Here is a 21,099-nt window from a genome sequence, read left to right as displayed (position 1 = left end):
TTTTTCATTCTTAGTTTCTGGCCAGGCGAGGGAATGGTATTGGCTGCATAGACGGAACAGTATAGATACTGACTGGGAGGGACTAAAACATGCTTTGCGGGACCAATATCAGTCGCCACAATCGAAGTTCGACATACTGAGGGAACTACTCGAAAGGAAACAACGACATAATGAGACAGTAAACGGATATTTTCACGAAATGGGGATATTGCGCTCGCGGTTAATGCAACCAATATACGAATATGAAATGATTAAGATTTTAAAAGGAAACATCAGAGAAGACCTAAGGCGTCACGTTTATCAAATGACAATATCGTCCGTGGAACAATTGCGTATTGAAGCTGAGCGTAATTTTCCCCGACGTGAAAATAGACCCATGCCTATACCACCACGACCGACTAGACAAGTTAATGAAATTTATGACCATGAATTTGACTGCCCTAGTGAGGAATCTTCAGTAGATATGTTAGAAAATGTGTCAGCACTTCGCGGCCCAACTCAAACGAAGACGAAGATCACTTGCTGGAATTGCCGCGAAGCTGGACACATGTTTATGGATTGTCCTGCAGATTTCAGGAGATTATTTTGCTACCGATGCGGAAAGCCTGATACTGTAACCCCTAAATGTCCGGTGTATCAGGGTAACCCGAAGAAGGGCGTGGAGAAGACAGGGGAACTACGTCCGTCCGAAGTCCCTGTGACACAAAACAATTAGAAGATAAGGGACTTCACATTTTTGTTAATAATAATAAGATTAGAGAAAATAAAGATAAAACTAGGATCGATTATAAGAATTTTACACCGGCTGAGAGACACTATATACCACTGGAGCAGCGTAAAGAAAACTATGAGAAAGTTCGGGAAAGAATTTTTAACTCGGATGTGAGGGTTATACCCGGAAAAATCTCCAAAATAAGGAAAAAGGCAAAAGAATGGCGTGAGCAAAGGAAATACTTAATAGACTCGTTGGCAAGGATTACGAAAGTTTCTGGCGCAACAGTCAATATTTTGGGGAAAAACTGTAGAGAAGTAATCGAAGAGTTAGAAATTCCTATTATACCACTTTCGAGCAAAGTTACTACTGCTGGAGGGACAAGTTATAGGGTTCTGGGTAAAGTAAAAGTTAATATTCACTACCAAAATCAAGAAAAGGAAATGTTTTTGTAATTATGCCCAGATTTGGAGCAATATTTATACCTTGGGATTGACTTTTGACGAATGTTCCATTTAGCCCCCGAACTCATAGGCGTATCCGAAATAAACATTGAAAAAGTTACCAATGATATGGCAAATCCAGATGTAAAATACAAACTCAACCCTCATGAACTTTCTAATGAACAATCCGAACGGTTAAAACAGACAATAGAAAAATTCAAAACGTTCGAGAAACATGGTTTAGGATGTACATCGTTAGAAAAACACTCAATCAAGCTGATCGATGGGGCTAACATGTTTAGAGCTAACATGTTGACAACATGTTAGCTCTAAAGGTTATCGAAGAAAGTGAAAGTCCCTGGAGCAACAGAACAACCATAGTACGGAAACCGGGGAAAAATCGTTTCTATTTAGATGCCCGTAAGTTAAACAATTTGACCGTAAAAGACGCCTATCCCCTCCAAAATATAGATGGAATATTGAGTCGAATTGACGAAACCCACTTTATAAGCAGCGTGGACCTTAAATACGCTTTCTGGCAGATAGAGCTAGATGAAGAGAGCAAGTCGTATACAGCCTTCACGGTTCCAGGTCGTCCATTGTACCAGTTCCGTGTGATGCCTTTCGGCTTGTGCAATGCCGCACAACGATTATGCCGTCTGATGGACAAAGTCATTCCCCAAAGACTAAAGGAGAATGTTTTTGTGTACTTGGACGACTTGTTGGTTATTTCTGGCAATTTTGACGAACATCTGAGGCTTCTCAGCGAAGTGGCTGAATGTCTGCAGAAAGCTGGTCTCACCATAGGACTGAAAACGTCGCAATTTTGTTTCCGTCAATTGAAATATTTGGGTTTCATAATTGGAGAAGGGGTATTGCGCACTGATCCTGATAAAATTGAGGCGATCAACAAAATAAAAGTACCAAAAAACGCCCGCGAAGTGCGAAGTTTCCTTGGTACCGCTGGATGGTACCGAAGATTTATTAAGGATTTCGCCACAATCTCGGCTCCACTCACAGACACGCTAAAAAAGTCTGCCAAGTTCAATATGGATGAAAAAGCAAAAGAGGCGTTCGAAAAACTTAAAAAGGCCTTAACCTCGGCGCCCGTTTTGCGACACGCCGATTTTTCAAAACCCTTTTTCATTCAATGTGACGCATCGGAGTATGGTATAGGAGCAGTTCTGTTCCAATTAAATAGCCAGAAGGAAGAACACCCTATAGCCTTCTACTCACAAAAGCTCAATAAATGTAAAAGAAACTACAGTGTCACTGAAATAGAGTGCCTGGCGGCGGTGATGGCAATTAAGAAGTTTCGGCCCTACGTTGAACTGATGGAATTTACGGTGATTACAGATCATTCGAGTTTGCAATGGCTAATGAGTCTAAAAGATCTTACTGGTCGTTTGGCTCGGTGGTCATTGCAACTCCAAGGATTCAATTTCAAAATCGAACATCGGAAAGGCAAGGACAACGTAGTGGCCGATATGCTATCCCGCTTGCCCATAGTATACGAACTGGAAATGGACCAAGTATTTGAGTTCGAAACGGCGGAATTCGAGAGTGACGAATACAAAGAGCTAAGGGAGGAGATAGAAAAGAATAAAGAACGGCTACCGGACTTGCGTGTTGCAGGAAATATGGTATTTAAGAGGAGTTTGGATTCTGACTTTCGGGATTCCCAAGAATTTCAGTGGAAGTTGTGGGTTCCGGAATCTTTGACGCAAATTCTAATCGAACAAGCCCATGAAAATTTCATGACTCTAGAAAATTTCCTCCAAATATATTTCTGCAGAAATTTTTTCTCGAGATGTTGTTTCCATACAAAAAAAAGAGTCTGTTGTAAAAATGATCCTAAAATGAACTAATATTTATTGCAAAAATTTTATTTTGTTTTAGTTTATTTTTAAAATTTTGTAAGAAATTTTCCCCATCACAACGATTTTTTTTTCTTTATTCCAAGTATGTCTCAAAAATTCTATGAACTAAATGACAGTAAAATCTCAATGACTTCTAAATTAGTTCATTTCTAAGTTTTCGTACACTTCACAAAAATTAGTAAGAATAGGCTACAGCGTTGTTAAATGAGAATGATCTGGCGCTTAAAATTTTTTCGGTATATTTAATTCATATTTTTTCGAAAAAGATGCATTTCAGAAATGGGAATTAAAAATCCAAAAATGTTGGAAAATTTCGTCGATGTAAAGATTTGCGAAATTTGGAATAGTTCATTTTCCCATAATGTAGTTTACATTTTGTTCTGTGTAGGAAATGTCCTCGAGATGTATTTATATAGAAAACTTTCTCAATATTTTGTTTCTATAGAAAGTATTCCTCAAGATGTTATTGCTATGAAAAATTTTCTCGAAATTTTATTTCCATAGAAAATTGTATCGGAATGTTGTGTATAGATAACTTTCTAGAAATTTTATTTCTATAGAACATGGTCTCAGAATTCCATTTTTATGGAACATTTTTCTAGGAATTCTATGTTTATTATAAAAGATTTCCTCGAAAATGTGATGTCTATAGAGAACTTTTAGTGACACACAGATGTTTTTTCTGATTCAATCACGAGATTGATTGATCCAATAATAAAAAGAAATAATAATAAATGTTACAATTAATTTGCGTGATTAATTTTTATTTCAATGGGAAATTGTGTTGATTCAATTAAATTTGTAATGGGATTTATGTTATATATTTTTATGAAACTCAATAAGGATTTCAACTGGGAAAAAGTTTCGTGAAATTGTTTCTGTGAAGAATTTGTTTCTATAGAGAATATTCTCAACATTTTCTAATAATTATAGAATTTTTTCTAAAATAAAAAAAAAAAGTTAGGTCAATAGGAAACTTTCTGAAAATATTGCTCCTATAGAAGATTGTTCCGGGATAGCTGTTTGCTGTAGGAAGCTTTCTCAAAGATTTATGTCATAAGGAATTGAAGTACCCCTTACTTGAGAAGGAAAATCGTGTAGGGACTACCAACACATCAGAAATTCTCACATTCTCCCCTTTTGGTGGAATTAGACCAACTAGTGCAACCGTAAATATAACACAGGGAGAAATTGGAATAATTGCCAATCGCACGGTAATTTCATTTGATAACACGAACATATGCAATGCATTCCGGCTTATGCCTTTAGTAATGCAGGAAATGATTTCGTAATTCTTGGATATTTTCACACGGCTCACAGAATTTAGAAACAGAAGGCAAAAAATTTAGAAACAAAAGGTATTTTATGTATACGAGTTAATTTCTTTTAGGTTTACAAATCTTTCAAAAAATGCACTTAGTATATATTGTTAAGAATGATAAACGATGGATAATTGAAGTAGAACACTATTGTAAGTTTGTTTTTATATATGGTTTGTTATTACACATCATTACAATGGACTATATTGACACTACTACATTTATGATAGGGCTGATGTAATTGTTCTTTCTGTTTTTGTTGATATGTGAAATCTGTCTTTTTGGTAAAAAGAGGAAGAGTGCACAAATAAACAAAAATAAAGAAACAACAATTACACCATGCACAAGAGAACGATAGGTGGACACACACAGGGTGATGGGCTGCAGGCAAGGGATTCACAAATAGACACACGGACGGCGACAGAGCACTAGCCACATGGGTATTGCATACCTTTTTCTTTGAGGCAGTGGACAGACGTATTTTCCATAGGGGGACAGGCAACTGCGGTTGTAGTCATATGGTAGAAATTGACATGCGACATTTCATCAGCGGGACCCTTTTTGTTATTCCACCAGATTTCGTTGACAATGGGCACTGTGGAAGTAAATATAGGTTAGAAGCGGACAAGAACTGTCTTTTGTACATATCTGGGGATAACCGATCGCCCGAGATTGTAGCCCGGCTTGAGACGCTCAGGGGTGGGAGTTCCCCACGTGGACCATAGGCCTGCACATCATGTTCGTTCTCGAAGTCTCGTCGACCATGGTGGTTTGTTGCAGGCTATATCTATATATATGGGTATAGCGGCCGGCAGGCGGTATGGTATGGCTACGGCTACGGGGTCACAATTGAAATTCATTTTTTATTGCATTTAGCGTGCCCAGATTTCATTTGGTGGTTGATTTTGGCGAACGGGGCAGTTTATTGGTGACTTTGAGCGATTGAGATGAGGGGAAAATGCAAATTATTTTCAATTAAGAAAAGAATTGATTTTCGGCTCAAGTAGTTGATGTGATGTGTGTGGTATCAAGGGGCCCAAAATAAAATGAGAAATGTGGCTGTAATGGAGAGTTTTTTTTTTTTGAGTTAAGTCTTTATTAGAGGATGATCTCACCAAGTAGTTCTATTCGTGGCTGCGGGAAAATAAAAAGCACGAGGAAGTCGACTGAGAATGCCATCGATGTTAGGCAAAGGATATGCATCCTTGACCGTAACTACATTAACCTTGCGGCTATCTAAACAAAGTTGGACTTTCCCCGGCTTTTGCACTAAGACCATAGATGAAGACCACGTGCTATCACTTTCTTCCATAATATCCATTGCCAACATCTGATCAACCTCGTCATAAATCAGTTTCTCCATTGCTGGTGAAACCGGAAAATGACGCTGTTTGATCGGGGTAGCATTACTCAGATCGACTCAGAATTTCACCACCACCCAGAATTGTTACAAAAGCATAATTCCTAATGAACTTTCGGTACCAAACAGACATACCCAAAAATCGACGAGACATCGTCTGGGGCGCATTAAATAAGCCAAAAAGCATAACCTTGAATTTGTAAAAGGGGCGGCCGGGAACGGTTAATGCTGTTTTTTCTTTCGACGATTTGTCAAGTGGGATTTTCCAAAAGGCATCCTTGAGATCTAAACTGGTTATAAATTCAGCACGAGGAAGTCGACTGAGAATGCCATCGATGTTAGGCATCCTTGACCGTAACTACATTAACGTTGAGGCTATCTAAACAAAGTCGGACTTTCCCCGGCTTTTGCACTAAGACCATAGATGAAGACCACGTGCTATCACTTTCTTCCATAACATCCATTGCCAACATCTGATCAACCTCGTCATAAATCAGTTTCTCCATTGCTGGTGAAACCGGAAAATGACGCTGTTTGATCGGGGTAGCATTACTCAGATCGACTCAGAATTTCACCACCACCCAGAATATATATACTTTATGGGGTCTTAGAGCAATATTTCGATGTGTTACAAACGGAATGACAAAGTTAATATACCCCCATCCTATGGTGGAGGGTATAAAAACTATTTTGTTGGGATTCGAAATCGGAACATTGGGTTTCATAATAATGATCGTTATGCACTGGCCCATCATAAGCCAGAAGCATGCTTTAACTATTAATAATGGGTTTGTTCTAGTGTATCTCAGTATAATTTGTTATGCTATTGCATTGTTTCATGGCTAAACGCTATTCCGCCAACGTTTTGTTTCACATATGTATTGGGAGACATTTTCGAATAGCAGAGATTTTCCAATTAATTGGGAAAACTCTTTGGAAATATACTCAGCCCTTCCAAAGCGCCTCTTTTTATAAATATGGGTTAAAATGACAGTTCGATCATTTCTCCCCTGGAAGTTGGACGTACTGCGGCACAAATTATTTTTCTTTTCATCGAATTATACTCCATATAAATTTTTAGTAAGTAGAAACTTGAAGAACATGATGCTTTTTTGTCTGTTTGTTCAAGAGACACTATTTTTTTTATCAGAATTTTTCCTACTAATTGGCGCCTACAAGAGATATTTTTCCTGCAAAATTTTATTAAATTTCTTGGAGAAATCTGGTCATTTGCATTAATAATTTTTGGTTTTATATCCATCGAGTTTTGCACGTGCTTGTATTCCCTTGATTTGGAATTGACCATTTGTCTTTGTCATTGGGATCCATTTTACTCTGCAAGCCTGATTTTTAATTTCAAAAAGGTAAAATTTAAAATATTCATTGGTATACATATACCAATATACTCATTTTTGGTAACCTCTTTGGTAACCTCTTTGATTCAATATCTTGTATTGAATCATATCCGACTTGCAATCACTTTTTATTGGGAACGGGAAACCCTCATCGGAAACCTGCAACATTTGCCGATATTTTGTGAATTTTTGCTCATCCAAGTGGAGAGGAATTGAGTTGCTTTATTTGTTGGGAAAAATAACCTATATTACAAGTGAGAATATTCACATAAAAGACAATTATCAACACTCAGAAGAAATCTACAAGTAGTTAGTGTATATTAAATCTACAACTAGTTAATGTATATTAAAATCGGCGGAAATCCAGTGAAGGATCCTTCATCGGTGGACCTATGAAAGTGTGAGTACTCAGTTTCCTTTTTCTTATTAAAATCACTGCATTGTGAACCATCAAAAATACTGTTTCCGTAGGTAATCCCCAAATAGATAATATTGACCACACCAAAAGTCCCAAAAAGGTGAATACAGGAACAGTGTTGATGGTTGGAATGTAGGTGAGTACCTTTTTATGCAACCCAAATCAAAAGACTTGTAGATGTTCCTATAATTATTTTGCCATCCACCCACAAGCCAGAGCTTAGCCTAGTGGGAGAAGCTCAGCTTCACAGTTGTAAGGTTGGCTGTTCAACCTCGCTCATGGGCAGTTCAATTTTTTTTCTGTTTGTTTGTTTTTTATTTGCGATTACAAATTAATTGTTAAAATATGTCTTTTGATTTATAGTTGTAGAAAAAGGATAAAATAAATATTTGTTGAAGTTGTATCAAGTGAACATGCCAACTCGATTTCGTTAGTGTCGCGATTAATTAATTTGAATATACGAAAACTTAAACCAAAATCCAAAGACTGTTCAAATGAAGTGCTAGGCAAATCGAAAAACCAACCTGGCTTAGCCTAGTGGTTGAAGCTCAGCTTCCCAGTCCGAAGGTCGGCGGTTCGGCTCCACTTTGGGGCGAATTGATAAATGTTTTTTTTTTTTTTTGTTTTGTGTTGTTTTTATTAATCATTGAATTTTTATGTATTAAAATATAAAAGTCTTTTGATTTTGGTTGTTAACAATTACGCGGTGATGTTGTAAACAAAAAATTAACATATAAAAACTGATTTATTTCCTTTCGCTATTCTTTAGTTTCGATAAAAATTAATTTAAAAGTTACCAAAATCCAAAGTCTGTTTATATACATTGCTAGTTAAGTTTAAATACAACTCAGGCTTAGCCTAGTGGGATAAGCTGAGATTCGCAGTTGTAAAGTCGTGGATTCGATCCCTGTCTCTTACGATGGTCAAATCAAATTTGTAATTTTATTTCATTTGAATAAAAACAAAGCACTTTGCAAAATGCAACGGCATGCATTAACAAAAATAAATTAAAATGACTATTGGTTTTATTAGGTAAATTTTTGTTCAATGAATTTTTGAATATTTGTTTAAGTAATTTTGATGTAATTTTTGCTCGGTAAAATTCGTTTCGGTTAATTTTGTTGAATTTACTTCAGAGAATCTGAATTTGTATCTTGTCGCTGTATTTGAATATGGTTTTGAAATAATCAATAAACACAGGATGAGCGTTTTTCAAATGCAACAACTTTTCAGTTTAAGGGTAAATATAATTTTCAACATAAATTCAACTTGACTTGAAACAGCTCATCTTCAATATATCTTCAAATTGATTGCGAATTACTTCCAATTTGCCAAAATGTTGATGAAATCTTTGAAAAGGTTTTGAAGATAATATGAGAAAACTTTGACAAAGCACTACGCTAAAATGCAACGAAAAAAACATGTGGTTTTCAATACTTATTTGTGCAACGAAGTTCGTGGTCAATTGGAAGAAATAAAAAAAAATGGAAAATTTTAGACAAATAACTGAATTTACTCCAAATAATTTATACTAATAGGTAAGTGAAAATAAAAAAACATTAAGGAAGTCACTAAATGTATATCACTTTGCAGAAAACTAAAATTATGGATTCTAAGTTCTTGAAAACATTAAAAAGCTAACCGATGAAAAAATTTTGGACAATTGGCTGTGACTGCTTTAAATAGTTTATAATAATTGGTAAGTCAATATGAAGAATTAAATCAACATTTTAGAGAATTAAATCAACATTTTAGAGAAGTCACTAAATTTAAGTTTTTTGGCAGAAAACCAAAATCTTTGGATGCTACATTTTTGCAAACATTAAGAAGCTGACCAATGAAAAATGAGTGGCTTATCGACAAGAAAAAGTTTCCAGAAACCTTTCAAAGTGCAAATTGTTAAAAACAACCAATTGTTAAAATCAACAACTTCTGGATAAAAATGTGCATCACATTGTCAGTTTAATTTACATCCTATTATCAGTTTAAACTAGATATTTTGTGAATTTCTTCTGCTGGAAATCTATTCTAACACGCGGTCCAGCACGTTCTAATTTCAAATTTTAATGCTGTTTTATGACACCAACTGGAAGGAAATCGAATTATCAATGCAAAAGTGTTTACAAATAATGTTTAAGATATTTAATGTTTTGTTGTTTTGTTCTTATTTGTTGATATGTTAAATAAGATTATTATTTTTCAATTGGTATTGTAGTGTATTATGTACTGTAGTGTATTATTATATATTTTATTTTGACGAAAATTATACAAAATTCATAGAATTTTGGCTTTGACTTTCAATTTGAAGTGGGGATATCATTCATACAAATTTTGGTTGAAAAGTAATTGCAACGATGATAATTTATAATTTGACTCGCATCAAAAATTGTTTGAGAAATTGTTGAGTAGCGATGCATTTCAATTTGAGGATAACACTTGAGACATTATTGCTAATGTGTTGAAATTTACTGTTGAGGGTAATGTCTGTTTTTTGTTGAGAACGCGATTTTCTCAACAATTTCTCAACTTGTATATTACCCTAATCCTTTGAAAAAAGTGTTTGAAAAATTGTTGAAATTTAGCATTTTTCAAACGTTTGTGTTTATTGGGTAGGGTTATTATTGAATTTATTGATTTGAATAAATCAGGATGAAATTGTAATTTGTTGTTTATTGATATCCTAACTGGGTGATGGGTTGGGAACATTTGGCACCATGATAAATCTGGTGGCTTATCACTCATGGTCAAGGTTGAGAGGGATCAGGTCAGATGTCAACACCTATACATCTGTTCCACAATTTTTCTGCGTTTCTTTTGGGGTTTTAGATCCTTTTTTCTCTATCTTTCTATTTCTTGATATATTCGTTAATAATTTTTATATTGTGGGTTTCGTTGTAAATACTGAACTTCGTAGATATTTTGAATCACCCCGATTGTCGACGAGATAGTGGCAAGAAACTTTATGCGTGCACTACAAAAAGTTCATAACAATCTTGGCAACATTAATTGGACAACCCATGGTTATACACCACAACCTTATGTTTGGGCCAACTTCCAACTTACGAGGCAACACACACAGAAAAAAAGGTGTCTCGTAAATTTAAGAAGATTTTTACAATAAGTTATTACAAGAATTTGCCAGAATTTTAGTTCATTTTTCGTATCTTCAACGAAAATTAACTACACGAAAGGAAATTTTACAAATTCTAAGTAGTAATCGTTTAGTTCATGGCCTACAAAATACGATGGAAATTTCCTTAAAAAATTTCTTAACTGGTACTTAAAAATTCGCTTGTCATGCTATAAAACTACTTGTGAAATGTAAAGTACTTTCTAAATAATAAGTGCAATTTACTATAAGATTTTTTTGTATGAGAAAATATTTTTTACGAAAAATGAACTTGAAAGTGGATAGCAATTTCTTACTGACAATTCCTATAGTTAATGATTGTTGGTAGAAAATTACCCAATGAAATATTTTTAGTTCACATGTAATAAAATTTATAGACATTTTCGTCAAAAATGGTAGATAGCATGTCATGAAGTTTTTGCAAATTTTAAGTTAAACGTTTCATCGTTCATAAACTGGTGTGCCTTTACAAATATTATTCTTAGAGTAAATTGTCATCAGATGCGATGAACTAATGCATAGTACAGAGATCTTTATCGGCATAGTGGAATGTGATTAATGTAAAGATGATGTTACTTGACTTTTGTTTGAGTGAGAGTAATGCATTAATGAGAAATGTTAGCGAGGGCTGGGTATGTTGTGTATACATGAGCGTGGGGTTGTTTTTATTTTTGTTCATTTAGTGGTTTGTGTGTGTGTTTGTTATTCGCGGATGGTTTCTTTGGCTTGATAAGGTGTTGTTTTAAATAAAGGCACATGTGTTTTTGTTGTTGTCGGAATGGTTTGGCTTTGCTTGGTTTTGTTTGGCATGCTTCAGTTGTATAGTTGCGTTGGCGTGTGCTGTTGCATCTTTTAAGCAGGTACACGCAAAGAAAAAAAACGTTTGGAAAACGTGTACCGAAAACGTTTTTCTTTTGTTAGAGTTTTTTGAATTGCTTCGAAAATTTTAAACTTTTATCACCAAAAAAATTCGTTTGTTACAAAATTTTTATTTTTTCAATAAAAAAAGTTATTTTGCTGCAAGTAGAGGATGCTGATGAGGAATGTGGTAATTCCGAAACGTGCGTCCATCCAACCATCTTGCAGTCTATAGGGCTTTGCCCAAATAAATTTGACAAACATTCTTTTCCTCTGTTGGTTAAGCTACTCTTGTAGTTTAGTCAATGTATGGTTTTAAGCTGAAATAAAAAACAACAACAAAAAAGTTATTTTTGAAACAACAACACAATCCATTTCGTTTATATCAAACACTGTTCTTTTCTGACTTTAGGTCTTTAATAAGACACATTTTACAGTTCAAATTTTAATATACTACAATGAAATGTTGAACATTTTTTCGGCATCTTCCGAACATATCTGGAATATATGTAAAAAACAAAAACAGGGATCGAACCCACGACCCTTGGCATGCAAGTCGGACGTAGCAACCACTGCTCCACCGTGCCAAACTAAATGTTTGTTTCTGTTAAATAAACTTCGTTTATACGGTTCGTGGGCGCCGCAAGCTATGCTATATAAATATAACTTATATGGAAATTTATCTATTGATGACCACAACAGGTACATAGCTCAGTGGTTAGTGTGTTGGCTTACAAAGTGCATGGTCCGCGGTTCGATTCTCCGTCCAGGCGAAAGGTAAAAAAATTTTAAAAATTTATAAAATCGTATAATTTCTTCTACATTGTTGGTATTACAGGAAAAGGTGTTAAGAACTAAAAAAACATCGTGGATGTGAGAAAGATGTGAGGGAAAATGTAATTAGCAAGAAAACAATGTTTTTTTTTACTTTGTCCTTATGAAATTGTTTTTACATCCTAGAAAAGAATAAACGTTTATCACAAAAAGTATATACTTTTCTCCCAAATACACTTCCTTACAGCGAAAAGCAAATGAGAAACGAACTTTGTTTGTCTAAAATTTCGTTTGGGAGGAAAGAATTATTTTTTTGCGTGTATGCAACAAGGGAATATAAAGACATGGAATATTTTTAATGTTTGAGACATATATTGGTGTTTGTTTATTAAACCTTTTAAATGAAAGTTATTAATATTTTATCGGTAGTTTAGAAAAAAGTTATTAAGAATATTTAGGAAAATATGTTGAAAGTGTATTGCAATTTGTATTATTCAATGTAAAAAAATAATATTCAATTCCAGATGAATTTGGAAAATTTTTGTTATATCTCAGCGTATAATGTAGTCATAAATTGGTAAGTATTTTTTTAATATGGCTTTCTTTTAAAAAGAATATTTTTATATGTATATTATTATTTGTTAATTAATCTTTGTGGAAACCAGTTTAATGTTTTTCTTTGTTGTAAAAGCAATATTTAATTTCAAAGCAACTCCAGATCGATTCGAACAAATTTAAAAAATAGAGAATTAGTAAGTTTTCTTTTAAAAATTGGTTTTCTTTCAACTAGAATATTTACGCCTTTATGACCTTTTTATCGTCAAAATTACAGGGTTTTGTTTGAGGACTGCCTGTTTTGACAGTCCTGGAATTTGTCCAATATGTATTGAGACAAATTCCTAACCCAATGGTCCGACTTGGGTATGCGAATTGTATAAAAATATAAAATAAAATTTTACCTTGAGTTGGGCCAACTTCCAACTTACGAGGCAATACACAAATGTAGTACTAATTTTCTCCTCTGAATGCTGCAGAGAAATAGTCAACTTCACTTCCAGTAGAAATTCAGTATTATCATGGAACACTATGAACTGCTACACTTAATATGTCTCTATGATAATGTTTATACTGATTTTCAATTTTGGATTATAGAAGAATTTCACTTTTGATTACAATAATCCAAATAATTTGAGTTCAACTATTGCTATTTTGTCTCCACTAAGTTAATAATTGACCCACAATTTTTACATTGTTTCCAATTCTTTACTGTCTCTGTGCACTACAATTTCCTGGCTCAAGATTTCACAAATTATTTCAGAATAATTTTCGAATTATTCTCACTGTCTCTATTTGAATACACTTTGTTTCAATTACTAAGAATGTCTCTCTGTGTAATTTACATATATCACACTTTCTGACCCGACTGTAATCAAACACGATTGTTCCACTTCAACACTTTCTCGAATATTAATATTTTATTTGCCAAACTTCAAACTTCTAATGATATAAAAGATGGGACAGTTATAATATATGTACATACGTATGTATATATCAGCTATTGTTTACATTATTTACATGTTGATCATTGCCCCAAAGTGTTGCAACAACAATAACGAAAATATTGTGGGTAAAGAATTGAGAATGACATTTACGATATTAGTAGTAGGGATGTCAGTATGAGATACAAAAAATAGAGATTGCATATTAAGACTTGGATTCAATATAATTTCAAACAATTTTCAAGTTAAATTAAAATAAAATAAATATTTGAAGTTTCAAATACAGATGTTATACTAATAGCAAAGAAACATAAAATAACAATAAATCATGATGATTTAACATGCCGGGCTCCATTGAAACCCTTGGTTTCAATCAATTGGTAATTTCGCCAACTTTGTCACTGGACGTCTGAGTACATTATTAGGAGTCCGTACATCTGCAACTCTAGCATAACCATCAGCACCTGAGACAATGTTCGTTACACGTCCAGTGATCCATTTCATCGGTGGGACATTATCTTCATGGATGATGACCATATCGTTGACCTTTAGATCTTGCTGCGGGGTTTGCCATTTATGACGATGTTGAAGTTGAGCCAAATATTCTTTATGCCATCTGCGCCAGAAGTGCGATTTTACGGCAGAAATTCTTTGCCACGATTGCAGATGAGAGATATCTGAGTCAAAATGTGTTCTTTCTGGTAAACTGAGTAAAGGGCAACCAATTAAAAAATGTCCCGGTGTAAGGGCTTGAAGATCATTGGGGTCAGTTGAAGCTGGAGAAATTGGGCGAGAATTCATGACGGCCTCTATTTCCACTAAAGCTGTGGATAATTCTTCAAATGTTAGGCGTGCATTTGGAAGAGTGCGAAATAAGTGACCTTTCGCCGATTTGATCGCCGCCTCCCATAAACCGCCAAAATTAGGTGCTCTGGGTGGGATAAATACAAATTGAATATGTTTTGAGGGAGAAAATGATTCGATTTTGGATTTTGTTTCCTCTAAGTGAAATTGTTTATGGAATTCCTTTAATTTTGACTCAGCGCCAATAAAATTTGTGGCATTATCGCAGTATATTTTGGATGGAAGTCCTCTTCGACCAATAAACCGCTTGTTTTTCCACTAATTCTGAGATACGTTGCAATCGGGCCAGCAAAATCAACACCAACAACCTGAAATGGGCGAGAGTCAGATACACGATCCTTTGGCAAATTTCCCATCACCTGAGTCAAAAGCTTTGGCTTATATCGAGTGCAATGTATGCAGTTATAAACCACTTGTCTTGTTAACGAGCGACAATTGATGATCCAAAATTGTTGTTGTATTAATGACACCAGAGCTCTAGGGCCAGCATGGTAATTTGATTGGTGAAAATGATTTACCATGACTTTAACGAATGGGTCAGATTTAGGGGGAAGGAATGGAAACTTCATATCTTGGGGTAAGTCGGAATTTAGAAGTCGACCTCCAACACGAATTAATTCAACTCCATCTACTTCTTCTATGAAGAGAGCCAAAGACGATAAATGTTTAGATAAAGTCCCAGAGCTGGTTATTTGCTTAATTTCATTCGAAAAATAGTGACGTTGAATCGCCCAAATAATACGGTGAAGTGAATGATTCAGTTCATCAGGAGATATAGTGAGGCAGTTTCTAAGTTTTTTCGACTGAAATCGGAAAATATATGAGAAAATTCTGAGGCATTTCAAATAGTTGCTAAATTTGTGAACCGCTTGAACTATATATGGCACATCTTCTTGTTGCGCGAGTAAAATTGTTTTCCTTTTTTCTATCGTCATTTCTTCTTCGCTGACATTCGGACCATCAAACGGTGGCCATTCAGATTCGGAAGATCGTAGAAACGATGGGCCATAAAACCAATTAGAATTCTCCAGTTCGATAACTGAGCAACCTCGTGACACTAAGTCTGCAGGATTTTGGTCTGTAGGTATATATCGCCAATATATATCATTTGATAAATTTTGGATTTCAGAAACTCTATTACCGACGAAAGTTGATAAAGTTGATGAATGAGTTCTGATCCAATGTAATGTAATATGCGAGTCAGACCAAAAATTTATTGTTGAAATCGAAAAATTGAAATGATCTTTTAGTTGATTCCAAAAAATTGCAAGTAAATGTGATGCGCACAATTCTAACCGGGGCAAAGATCTTGTTTTTAGTGGGGCAACTCTAGATTTTGAAGCTACCAGATTTGTAACAACACTGCCGAATGAATCGATGCATCGGAAATAGAGACAACAACCATACGCTTTAGTAGAGGCATCTCCAAATTCATGTACTTGAAGATCAATCAAATTGGTTAAACGAATGAATCGAGAAATTTTTAATTGGGGTAGATTATGGTAATCAGCCAAAATATTAGTCCAAGCACTATCAATTTCTTGAGGCACAGATTCATCCCTATCACATTTTAAAATCCAAAGTTTCTGTAGCAAAATTTTTGATTTAATGATTAGAGGGCTGATTAACCCCATTGGGTCAAAAAGCGTAGATGTAAGAGACAGAATTGTTCTTTTCGTATTATGTGAATACGATTTTAATGGGCGAAATTCAAAGTGGAAAGTATCATCAGAGGTGTACCACGATATTCCTAATGTGCTAGTCAATTCGAACCTCTTTTATACCAGCATCAGTTAAGCTTAGATTGAGACAGTTACTATGCCATTTTGAGAGAGAGAAATTTGAATGAGTCAATATTTCTGTTACCTCCTTCTTGATGAGTTGCAATGTATGCAAATCATCAGCGCCAGTAATCATATCATCAACATAGAAATCTTTTGTGACAACAGCCTTGCCACATTCGTGAGAATTGGGAAATTGCAGTTCCATATGTGACAGTATTCAGGGTATATGTTTTAATCGGATTGGTAGAATTATCACGCCATAAAATCAGTTGCAAATGTCGATCATCAGGATGGACCAATACCTGCCGATACATTTTTTCAATATCGGCTTTAAGGCCATACCTATGACATCTGAAGCGCAATAAAGTTATGAGTAACTGATTTTGAATTGTGGGACCAACCATCATGATATCGTTAAGAGACAATTGAGATGAGGATTTGCATGATGCGTCAAAAACCACACAAGTTTGGTCGAGACACTTTGAGGTCGTAAAACACAATGATGTTGAATGTAATAGTTTGGAGAAGAAATCGATTTTTCTTCTATTGGAGACATATGTCCTAGCTCTTCATATTCTTTCATAAACTTTGAGTACTGTTCCTTCAATTCAGAATTTTTATTTAATTTTCGTTCAATAGAAAGAAAACGACGAAGAGCTATGTCTCTTGAATCACCAAGAACCATTGGGTCTTCCTTAAGAGGCAATCTCACAACGATTCTTCTATCATTTTGGACCGATACATTTTTAATGAAATGATTTTCGCATTCCTGTTGTTCCAATGAAAATGGTTGGCGTTTGCCTTCAACAGATTCTAATTTCCATAACATTTCGACATTATTACTGATTTTTGAAAATATATCTTCTGAGACAACATAACTTGTTTTTGAGGGTCGATTCAAATGATTACTTGTATATTTTCCGGAAACAATCCACCCTAAAAGTGTCTTCTGTAAAGTCGGTAGATTTTCCCCAAGACGAATTTGTCCCACAGAAAGAAGTGAGAAAAATGACTCGGCACCAAGTAACATATCGATACCACGCCTACAATGGAATTCAGGGTCAGCTAATTCAATGTTGTTGGGTAGATTGAAATCCGTTATCGATAAATTCTCATCAGGATGATAGCCAGTTATCTTTGGGGAAATTAAGAAATCGAGGGACAATTCGAAATTATTTAATCGAGATCGGACAGTACTTTGTGTTTTGTATGAAACTTTTACACCAGAAGCACCAATTCCCAAAATATCTATAGGATTTTTCGATTTCCGTAAATTGAGTGAATTTGAGAAAGATTCCGTTATGAAATTTACTTGAGAGCAAGAATCAAGAAGTGCTCTCCCCATTCTAAAATTCCCTTCAGAATCTCGAATTAAAACCAAAGCAGTCGCTAAAATAACATTACTTATTTGTGAGTCAGAATTTTGTCGAAATGTACCGTGAGTTGAGGCAGATGACGTAGTCGGAGTTTCTTCTTGCTCCTCTTGCTTATGTAAAAGCGAGTGATGTTTTTGTTTACAAAATCTGCATGAATATCGCGATGGACACTGCATATACATGTGTCCCTTTGACAGACAGTTGAGACAAAGTTTTTGTTGCTTTGCTTGCTCCATTCGTTGATTTGGATTCAAAACAATGAATCGTTGACAAGTTGTTATAAAATGACCAGATTTTGAGCAATGATTGCAAATTATTTCTTGAGTCATATTTTTCGCTAGCAATGAGTGCTGCTTTGAAGGTTGATTATTATGCGAATAATTCGATGAGGTAGATGGGTTTTGTTGTTTGGATGTTCTTCGACACTGTGCATCGAGTTGTTGACAACGTCTGTCCAACATAGAGCAGCAATCAGTCCACGAAGGTAATTTTGAGTAATCAATAAACTCATCCCATTTCTGTTTTGTTTCAGGGTCAACTTTGCTCATCGCCAAATGAATTATGAATGCGTCACAAATTTGTTCATATGAGCCAAGTGATTTTAAAGAACTATAAAGGGCTGATATAGTGTCTACAATATTTCTTAATTGCTTTGGGACAGGTTTACTTGATTTAGAAATTTCAAACATTGATGTCACATTTTCCAAAAAGATCAGTGTGTCATTATCGTACCTCTCTTTGAGTCTATCGAGGGCACTTTGATAATTTTCATCTGTGACTTGAAACGCTTTAATTGTTGATAAGGCCTCACCACTGAGGCACGAAAGTAAGTGGTTGAATTTTTCCGTCACTGGAATATTCGGGTCCTTATGCACCAAATTGTTAAAAGTATTTATAAAATTTTTGTATTCTAAATACTTTCCATCAAACTTAGGAAGTTTCAAGCTAGGAAGACGACTTGATGAGTGTTGAGGGACAGAAAAAGATTGTTTAGTAATACTATGTCGCCTGCCACTACCAATGAGATCTAAAAGTTTAGTCTTAATAGTGATGTAAAGTTCGTCTATATCAGCCCTACCATCGTCTAGAGGAGACAACCTTTCAATTTGGTTCTGATAATACGAAGCCTGTTTGTAGTATGACTCAATAATGCCCAATCGACATTCTAATTCAGTATGAGACAATGTATTTTTCCCTTCAACAACATTTTTGATCCGGGTCATACTACCTTTCGATGAGGCACGACGCTGTTTTAATTCTTCAAGCGATGGGCTTGGCTGTGTAATCTCTTCACTGTTTGGCATTGTATATTTTTTGGTTCAAAATTATTTATACAAAAACTCCGCAAATTTACTTCCCAATAAATTTAAATTTTGAGACAGAATCAATATAATATGGTTGATAATTTGAATGTTGTTGTAAAAAATTCACCGAGGCAATTTATTTCCTATGTGAGGATTGCAATGTATGCGATGTGATTGCCCTTTGAAATTCCAACAACAATCCAATATGTGGAAAATCAAAATTAAGAAAATGGTGGAAATTCGATGTGGGCCAATAACATAAATGATTTTATTCGCGGCACAAAATATTACAGAATGCAATTTAAAAATGGCGTAAAATTTCCAGGGGCAAAAACAAATGTATTCCAATAACGTTGTTAGTGATTATGTAACCGCACGAATTATACAAATGGGTTTTCGTGGTACTGAGACACTCGCTACTGAATTTTATTAAATTCAGAATATTACAAAATGTTACAATGCCACTGAATATTTGTCCTGTCACGGTCGCCAATGTTTGAGGACTGCCTGTTTTGACAGCCCTGGAATTTGTCCAATATGTAATGAGACAAATTCCTAACCCAATGGTCCGACTTGGGTATGCGAATTGTATAAAAATATAAAATAAAATTTTACCTTGAGTTGGGCCAACTTCCAACTTACGAGGCAATACACAAATGTAGTACTAATTTTCTCCTCTGAATGCTGCAGAGATATAGTCAACTTCACTTCCAGTAGAAATTCAGTATTATCATGGAACACTATGAACTGCTACACTTAATATGTGTCTATGATAATGTTTATACTGATTTTCAATTTTGGATTATAGAAGAATTTCACTTTTGATTACAATAATCCAAATAATTTGAGTTCAACTATTGCTATTTTGTCTCCACTAAGTTAATAATTGACCCACAATTTTTACATTGTTTCCAATTCTTTACTGTCTCTGTGCACTACAATTTCCTGGCTCAAGATTTCACAAATTATTTCAGAATAATTTTCGAATTATTCTCACTGTCTCTATTTGAATACACTTTGTTTCAATTATATACATACATACGTATGTATATATCAGCTATTGTTTACATTATTTACATGTTGATCATTGCCCCAAAGTGTTGCAACATCAATAACGAAAATATTGTGGGTAAAGAATTGAGAATGACATTTACGATATTAGTAGTAGGGATGTCAGTATGAGATACAAAAAATAGAGATTGCATATTAAGACTTGGATTCAATATAATTTCAAACAATTTTCAAGTTAAATTAAAATAAAATAAATATTTGAAGTTTCAAATACAAATGTTATACTAATAGCAAAGAAACATAAAATAACAATAAATCATGATGATTTAACAGTTTTAATACCTTATTTTGGTATTTCTTTAATCAAATTTTCTGGAAACCAATGTAATATTTTTAATGTTAAAAACTAACATTTAATAACCCCTTAAAAATTTGGAAAATTTTTATTACTCCTTTGCTTGTAATTTAATAGTGAATTGGTAAGGATTATTTAACTATCTTTTAACCCTGGACAGTCATCCTTATCTTTTGTACATTAACGTCATCCTTCGTCATTTTGACTACGGCTCATTTCAAGACGCTATAATTTTCATCGTGAGCGAAAAAGTGAACCAAACTTGAATTTATTTTCTTATTCAATTTGGTTTTAATTAGTATAAAACAAAAATTCATAAAAAGGTCGAATTGGTATAACTTAAATTTACCATTTCCCAATAGACTAAAATGCATTTTAAATCGAAAATGAAATTACGCGTCGGCATTTTGACGAATAATGACTGTCTAGGGTTAACCAGAATATTTAGTTTTTTATGCATATTATTATTTTTTTCATTAGATTTTTTGGAACCCTATTTAATAATTTTTTTCCTCTGTTGGTTAAGCTACACTTGTACACCCAAAAAAGTGACCGCTTTTTCTTTTTAGGTAGAATGCATTCCATATATTTATGTACCACTATACTACAGAATGAAAAAATTTAACTGAATTGAATTCATATATGGAATGATTTTAT

General features: G+C 34.4%; 3 protein-coding genes and 1 long non-coding RNA gene across 6 annotated transcripts in view; 1 reads left to right on the top strand and 3 right to left on the bottom strand.

Annotated features, from left to right (window-relative positions):
• The window catches only part of LOC142223579 (uncharacterized), a 379,474-nt gene extending 370,102 nt beyond the window's left edge, over positions 1-9,372 (top strand). Inside the window, exon 3 of the long non-coding RNA XR_012718798.1 lies at positions 9,273-9,372. This is a non-coding gene — a long non-coding RNA (uncharacterized LOC142223579). The remainder of the gene's footprint in view (positions 1-9,272) is intronic.
• A 4,316-nt stretch (positions 9,373-13,688) lies between these two features.
• Positions 13,689-20,169, bottom strand: LOC142223572 (uncharacterized). 3 transcript variants are annotated; one of them, XM_075293458.1, is made up of 3 exons: positions 19,692-20,169; positions 14,972-15,415; positions 13,689-14,920 (listed from the first exon to the last, which is right to left on the bottom strand). In XM_075293458.1, the coding sequence occupies exon 3, from the start codon at positions 14,547-14,549 to the stop codon at positions 14,118-14,120; it is 432 nt and encodes a 143-aa protein (XP_075149573.1). In that variant the 5' UTR covers positions 14,550-14,920; positions 14,972-15,415; positions 19,692-20,169; the 3' UTR covers positions 13,689-14,117. The 3 variants fall into 3 exon arrangements, with proteins under 3 accessions (XP_075149573.1, XP_075149574.1, XP_075149575.1); XM_075293459.1 differs by having other exon boundaries at positions 14,972-15,249; XM_075293460.1 differs by lacking the exon at positions 14,972-15,415.
• Positions 14,777-16,246, bottom strand: LOC142224899 (uncharacterized). The gene has a single exon (XM_075294676.1). The coding sequence runs from the start codon at positions 16,244-16,246 to the stop codon at positions 14,777-14,779; it is 1,470 nt and encodes a 489-aa protein (XP_075150791.1).
• Positions 16,800-19,076, bottom strand: LOC142224898 (uncharacterized). Its single transcript, XM_075294675.1, has one exon. It carries the CDS (start codon positions 19,074-19,076, stop codon positions 16,800-16,802), a length of 2,277 nt encoding a protein of 758 aa, XP_075150790.1.
• Positions 20,170-21,099: the final 930 nt, after the last annotated feature.

Source organism: Haematobia irritans, chromosome 2 (assembly GCF_050003625.1).
Source record: "Haematobia irritans isolate KBUSLIRL chromosome 2, ASM5000362v1, whole genome shotgun sequence".
In the NCBI taxonomy this organism is placed as follows: domain Eukaryota; kingdom Metazoa; phylum Arthropoda; class Insecta; order Diptera; family Muscidae; genus Haematobia; species Haematobia irritans.
Note: the sequence above shows the minus strand (reverse complement) of the source record. Positions and strands in the feature narration are given on the sequence as shown.